Source organism: Ananas comosus, linkage group 11, assembly GCF_001540865.1.
Source record: "Ananas comosus cultivar F153 linkage group 11, ASM154086v1, whole genome shotgun sequence".
Classification (NCBI taxonomy): Eukaryota; Viridiplantae; Streptophyta; class Magnoliopsida; order Poales; family Bromeliaceae; genus Ananas; species Ananas comosus.
In genome coordinates this window covers 9270548-9278160 of record NC_033631.1, presented here as the reverse complement: position 1 = coordinate 9278160, position 7613 = coordinate 9270548, and the positions used below count along the sequence as shown (strand labels likewise).

The following is a 7613-nucleotide window of genomic DNA, read 5'->3' as shown; positions in this document are numbered from 1 at the left end:
GGGGGAAGATATACGTAGGTCTGTCAGAGTTTATTTGGCGTTCAACATTTACTGTTACAGTTACATTTACAGAAAAACTGGATGTAGCCTGTAAATGTACTCTCCACTACCTATTTCCAAATTCGAAAGATACATCACCCAGGCATTATAAATAACTTCTTGTGTGAAACTTTCCGGTTTGATCTTCTTGTTTTCGGTGAATTATGTTAATGAGATTGCAGGAATTACAGTATGAGTAGTTCAACTATAAGAATCGCGCACTCTTTTTATGTTGCCTATATTTTTCTTCATATAGTTGCTTGTTACTACTATTCTTAGCAGGTTTCAATAATCGTGTATCATTTTGTTTTTGCGCTGTTTTCTTGGATTTTTATTTATTTATTTATTTATTTTTTTGGAAATAGTTTTGTTTGTTTCTTTTGAGTGTTCTCATTATTGAGTTGCTTAGAGAAAGTCTTAAGAGACGATCACTATCAATTTGAAACATCATCTTTTCTCTTTGTGTGTGTGTGTTTTGTTTTTCTCTCTTGAGTCCCCAAATATCTTTTATAAGCTTTTAAAGTGTGATTTTTTATCCATAGTTTAGATACACTACTGCATTTAATTATCTCAACTTCTCTTAATTTAGGCTCAAATTTGTGGTTCCAGATGAAAACTAAAACCATCGCCTCATCTCAATTTAGATACTTCTTTTATTTCATTACTAATCAGAAACCAATTTATTCTATTACATGAGAGTACATACAATAAATATAATAACTGCATGGGAACATAATACTCCTCAAACATCCTCTTACGCATAACATTTAAAAGATCATTCTATAGCCTCTGCATGATGATTGGAGCACCATACTGGGGGTGGAGGGTTAGGACATTGTAAGGAGCATGAGCATATGAAGGCGAAAGCTCGAACGAGAAATGCTGCAGAATCCTCGCGAGGCACAGCTTCGCTTCGAGCATGGCGAAGTTTTGGCCAATGCACACCCGCGGTCCGCCGCTGAAGGGGATGAAGGCGCCCGGAACCCTCGACGCTTTGGATATTCCCTCAGCGAACCTCTCGGGGTTGAATTCCCCAGCGTCGGGGCCCCAGAATTCGGGATCGTGGTGGATGAACACTATGGGCAGAATGAGTTCTACGCCCGGCGGGTAGGTGACATCTCCTAGCTTCATCTCCTTGTATGTTTCCCGCGCGATCATAGTCGCAGGAGGATAGAGGCGAAGGACTTCGTATATAACCATTGTCACCTGCAGTAGAATGTTGTTTCTGTGTCAGCATTCTAACTTGTTATTTCAAGTTTCAGTATCAAGTTTCGCCAAACGATTCATAGTGTAAATGTTCAGAAACCCTGTGTCCTATGCCGCAATTTATAAATTTATCACCTCATAGCTCAGTGTAAATTGCAAAATACTAGACGAAGGTTATAGAACGCCTACCGGTTCTATCACGCGGCAGCATGCTGGGATGCTAGTCTTTTTAAGCCAACAATCTTCTCTGAATATTTGTACAAATTTAATTGCAGTATGCGAAAATCGAATTCGTGACCTCTGACTTTGATACTACTTATAGGATTATTTGTGTGAACTATTAGTTTCAAATAATCGAGATGTTAGATAGATGGAACCAATTGATTTAAAACGTCCAGACTCTGCATCTACGTGTTTGGATTATAATTCGGTTTAATTTGATCTCCCGTCATTTCGAATATAACTTGACCCAACCTAATTTGTAGCCACGAGGTAGCTAGGATGCTGGCCTTTCAAGCCAACAAGTGGGTGCTCAAGAGGAATGCGCGAATTTGGATACTCACAATCTTGAGCCGACTTAAGCCGCTGTAGTCAGGCTTACTCCTGCCGAACACTCGTAACACCTCCTCCCTAGCCTGCGCCTGCCAAGCCGGGTGCATGCTCAGCGCGACCAGCGTCCACGTCAGAAGGACCGCCGTCGTCTCGTGCCCGGCGAAGTAGAACAGCCGGCATTCCCCGATCACGTCCTCCGTCGTCATCGCGGTTTCGGATCCTCCCTGCTCTGCACTCTCCTTCAAATTCGACTCCAGTAGTAAGGCCAACAAGTCAGTGTTCCTGGACCCTCCTTTTCTGATGGCCTCCTCTCTTTGCTCAATCATTCCCCTCATCAGCACATCAATCTCTGCAAGTATTTTGTCCATCCGCTTATTCGTTTTTGTGGGCAGGTACCTGTGTCAATGAAAGAGTAACGTTTTTTAGCTTTAAATTGATCTAAAGAGGAAATTATATATGGTTTAAACTATTATATTTACCCTCTAAACTTCAAAATTTTATAATAAACTACATCGATTCATGTTTCATCAATTTAAAATGATTAATACTACTCAATCCGTACAGGAACGATAAAGAATGCATGCTAGTGATTTTAGATGAGTCTGCATGTATAAATGCATCTAACCAAGCGGCAGTTAAGGCTTTGTTTAGACATCAGAATAAGTTACCCAGGAGTATTTGTCTAAAAATTTTGGGTCAAATGCATACAGCTCCCTGCAAACATAGCCAATTGCGGATATATCCCTGCAAAATCGAAACTCCATAAGTTGTTCCTGTAAAAGTCCCAAGTTATGCAGATATGTCCCTGCAGTTAACATCTGTTAGTGAGCTGTTTGTTTTTTAACAGCGAAGTCGTGAAATGACCATTTTACAATCACAAATATATCCCTCCAAAAGTTTTCCTCTTTCCCTTCTCTTTCTTTTCCTTTTCGGACCGTCGAAGCAGACGACGGCGGCGGCGGCGCTGGGTCAGGTTCGCCGGCGACGAAGAAGAGGGAAGAACGCCGAGCACCGGAGCTCTACCCGGAGCTCGTCGCCCTCAACGGCGTCCCCTCCCTCGTCGGCCTTCTCGGCCACGACATCGTCGACATCGCCGGCGACGTCGTCTCCCTCCCCACCGACCTCACCGACGCCGACGTCCTCGGTGACCACGACGACCCCGCACATGCCCTCGTCGCCGCCCTCGTCGACAACAACGCCCTCGAGCTTCTCGTCCAGAAACTCGCCCGCCTTTCCTCCGAGACCGACCTCGACGAGATTCTTCTCCCTCGCCGGTGACGAAGAAGAGGGAAGAAAACGAAGGAAGAAGGAAGAAGAAGGAAAAAGAGGAAGATGGAAGAGGAAAAGGAAGAGGGTTCGCCACCATTGCCGCCGTCGCCACCGCATCTCCTCGCCGGCGACGAGGAAGAGGAAGAGGAAGAGGAGGAAGAGGAAGAAGGGTAAATACGTCAATTTACACTACACTTAACCATAGTTAAGCATTTTAACCGTGGTTAATGAAAATTTTCTAGCAGATCTGGACGGTAGGGACATATCTGCATAACTTAGGACTTTTGCAGGGATAACTTATGGAGTTTCCAATTTGCAGGGATATATCCGCAATTTACTATGTTTGGAAGGACGTGTATGCAAATAACCCAAAAATTTTCTAGTATAATTATACTTATGAGGCTTGAGTTTTGTTACTCTAAATATCTTAATATTTATAGTTTAGTAGGATAATATATTTCATCTATAAAATTATTTATCTTATTCCAATAAATATATTATATTTCATTCTAGACATTTAATCATAATTATTTTAATCCACTATTATGTGATTGGAATTTAGTTATTTAGATTTTGTTCATTGAAAAACCTTAGGATCTCTGATTTGATAGAATAACATATTTTATCTAAAAAATAATTTATTTTATTTCAAAAAATAAACTTTAAGTTTGAATATAATATCTATTCTAAGTATTCGATCACACTCTTCATCTATAAAAAACTATATATTTTTTGAGTACATTAAAAAGATATATCGAATAAGAGGCCTTGTTTTTTTATGTATATTCTATCTTGTTTCTATACATTCCTATAATTTGCTTAAAAAATTTATATATTTAATTGATAAAGAGTGTAATCAAATGTTTAGAATAAAATACTATACTTAGATTTCAAGTATATTTTTTTCAGAATAATATAAATTATTTCAGAAATAAAATATATTATTCTATCGAATTATAAATAGGAAAATTTAAAACAAAAATAAAAATCAAACTCCTTACCCACAGTCATACTGAAAGAATTTCTTATGGATCGAATACGTTATCTTTAAATAACTTATTCTGATATCCAAACATAATCTAAACAAATTAAGAAAATATACGAAATAAGATATTTATGCATTCAAATAGGACAATATGTATTCACATACCTGTATCCAGGAAGGTGTACACGTTGCGCCACGTCGACGACGATCTCGCCCAGCTCGTTCTGGAGCTGGAAGATGCGCCGCCCTTCCTCGAAGCTGCTCCCGAACGCCGTCCGGGAGATGGCATCGCCGGTGAACGTTTGAAATTCTGGCCACACGTCCACCTCCCGATGCAGCGACACTTCACCATCACCGTCACCACTACCTCCGGCAACAAAAAGCTTCTCCCACCTCTCGATCAATTCGTCGCAACACTCAGAAAACGCCGGTAACATGCACTATACATATACATAACCCATATATGTCAACAAAAAAGAATGAAAATAAAAAGAGAATACGAGACATGAGGGACCGTGTTAAATTAATATGAAACAATTGTTTGGAGACCATTTTAATAGGTGCACAGCGTGAATTAAAATTAAACGATAAAAATTAAATAAACAAGTAATATAACGGAACTCAAATTCGGAATCTTCTACTTTCATACTATGTTAAATTAATATGAAATAAATATTGTTAGTCAAAAGCTTAAACTACTAAAAAAATAATATTTTTAATATTTATATTCAACAAACTGCATAGCATATTCTGAAATTGATATTTGAATATTAGAAAATATGAAAGTGAAGTTTTGGTATTTGTAATATTCGCTAATGTATATTAGTATGTGTAATGTGGTGTACAAAATAATTTGTGTATCTTAAGAGCGTGTGTTAAATACTATAAGACAATCCTTTATTTCCAAAAAAAATAAAAGGTGTTAGAGAATAATTTTTTTTTAATATTTATACTCTCGTTTATGTCGGAGTTTAAAATTTTTTTGATAGATCCAACATATAGATTGTCTTAAATTTTGATACCATATTAAATATTATAAAATAATTATTTAAAAATTTTGGACCACATGCATTAAAATTGACTTTTGAATATAAAAATAAAATAAAAGAATTGCCTATATACGCTAACAAAAATTGTGATACTTTAGGAGATTGGAAAAGGCTACAAGTCCAATGGTCCAAAGCAGGGATTTGTAGTAAATTTTTAAAAACCCGAAACCGAATCAGACAGCCAAATCCAAAATTTGAATCCGAATCCGAATTTGATGAATTTTGAGCGACCAAAAGCCGAAAACCCAAATTCGATCTCGAAAACCTTTTTTTTACCATATTTCAAAATATATTATATATAAAAATTTAGTTTTTTAAAATACAAATTCAAATATAACAACATTCGTATATATAATTATATAATATAAAATTTATTTGGGTAAGGATACAAATAAAATCTATACTCAAATCTAAATCCGGTGGGTTCTGTTTAGCGTCAGATAAATTCATTCTGTTCGAATTCGGGTTCTGATAGAATTTGGGATATTTATACCAACCGGTCCAAATCCTTAGTCCAAAATGTAACTTTGAACATTTCCAACTTTCTAAAGCATCAAAGTGAGCACGTTCCTGTCGGATCGTTGGTGCTAACCATTAATCCCAAAAGCTCGAGCTGTTAGAAATACGCAACCAATTCACTTAAAGCGTACAGAAACAACGCCCACGGGTCTCGATTGTGATTCGGCCCACCTGGTCTCACGCCACTTCTAACATGACTCGGCCCAACCCAGCCTCACGCCATTTCGAACATGACTCGGCCCACATGGCCTCCCGCCACAGGGCAGGATGCTGATCCATTTAAGCCAACAGTTCCAACAATTTATTTTTACGTTAAACTAAAGCAAAACTAGGCTTGGGATATTGAAGGAAGTGATTAGATTAAATTGAACTTCTATACTTCTAAAAATATCAAGTCATTGGTACTGGTAGATTTTTAGCCCTTAGATTAAGAGATGTACAGTTAGGATGATGGTGGACTTATAGGGTTGAGTAGGTGATTCGTTGAATATCATGATCTAACGTGTGGAAATTATTAAAAGAATAGGTCTACCGGCAGAAAACTTATGTGCATCAAGTTCTTGATGCTTTTAAAAGTACCACAAAATATTTACCTTTAGTTTCTCCGTGTGGAAAGCTGGGTTGATGATTCTCCTGTGATTGGCCCATTTCTCACCTTCATGAAGTAAAAGACCAGTGACCACAACCCTTGATAGTGAGTCAGGTTTGTGTTTCTGGAAGTGTCCAAACTTGGTTGATAAAACCTCCTTGACCAAATCTGGGTCCATTATGGTCACAGCTGGATGGGTTCCAAGCCAAACGAATGACATTTTACCTTATTTAAAAACATAAAAAAAAAATCAGTTATTAGTAAAATTATTTACCTGTTTAGCTAGATGTAATTGTAAATGTAATTGAAAATACAATAATTATAATTTTATATATCTTATTTGATTGTATATAGTAGAAAATAATATAACTATAAATAATTTGTGTAGCTGTATGCGGTTGAGAAATACATTTATATAATTTTATCGATTTATTTATAGGATGATGATATTATGCTCTATAAAGAAAAAATAAGAATTTTATATTTAAAAGGTTATTGGGATGTAGTTAAGCTTGTATTTTGGTAAAAGTTATTGCTAGGGTTGAAACTGCGATCAATTGGGCGTAATTTAAACAGCTTCAGCAGAATCCAAATTTATTAAATCCGACATCAAATTTGAATTTGCATTCGGTTATAATTACCATGCAGTTACGGCTACAATTAAAAAATGAAATGGTGTGTTAAGGCATTTATACATTCAAACTTTACATTTGAGGTGCATGAAACATATATTAACAAGGGAAATTAAGTCCAAAACTCCAATTAAACTTTTCCTTATAGCTTAACAAAGAAGCCGCCGAAGAATTTCAAACCAGTACAATCCAAAAAACCTATAAAGCCCCACAAATCTCAAAGCAGTATGAATCGAAAAGTTTATAAAAATATGTACGCATGCAACAAAATACGAACAACAACAATCTGCAAAACCGTGCAAAACCGAAGAAAACTATGTACCATATTCCCTCATGGCTTCTTGAAACAGCGGTGCGATGCGCGGGATTATATCGTGGGTTAGATCCGGGAGGGGCTTCGCCTCGCGCTCTTTGCGGAGCTGCTCCATGCGGGCACCGTCGCCATAGACGAACCGATACGTCGTGCCCTTGAGGCCCTGAGCCCGCAGGGCGCGATCGAGGCGCCGCGGCCGCAGCCACGCCCAATTCAACAATCTCAGGAACACCACCACAAAACCTGCAGCCACTGCAGACCCTAATAACAGAACCACACTCCAAAACATGGTTATATGATTGCTTCCTTTTAATCAACACTCTATGCACATGATATGTTATGTATGATACGTGACAAATTAGTTATAATTGGGCCCTTTTTATAGGTGACAAAAGGTATGGGGACGGAGAATTCTTTGTATAAGCGTGTTAAGTGTTTGAATAGTCTAAATTACTTGTCT

The 7613-nt window shown here is 37.7% G+C and overlaps 1 protein-coding gene across 1 annotated transcript; it reads right to left on the bottom strand.

Annotated features, from left to right (window-relative positions):
- On the bottom strand, positions 678-7488 carry LOC109717013 (cytochrome P450 CYP72A219-like). Its single transcript, XM_020242655.1, has 5 exons — positions 7163-7488; positions 6213-6433; positions 4217-4491; positions 1809-2193; positions 678-1245 (listed from the first exon to the last, which is right to left on the bottom strand). The coding sequence occupies exons 1-5, from the start codon at positions 7440-7442 to the stop codon at positions 820-822; spliced, it is 1587 nt and encodes a 528-aa protein (XP_020098244.1). The 5' UTR covers positions 7443-7488; the 3' UTR covers positions 678-819.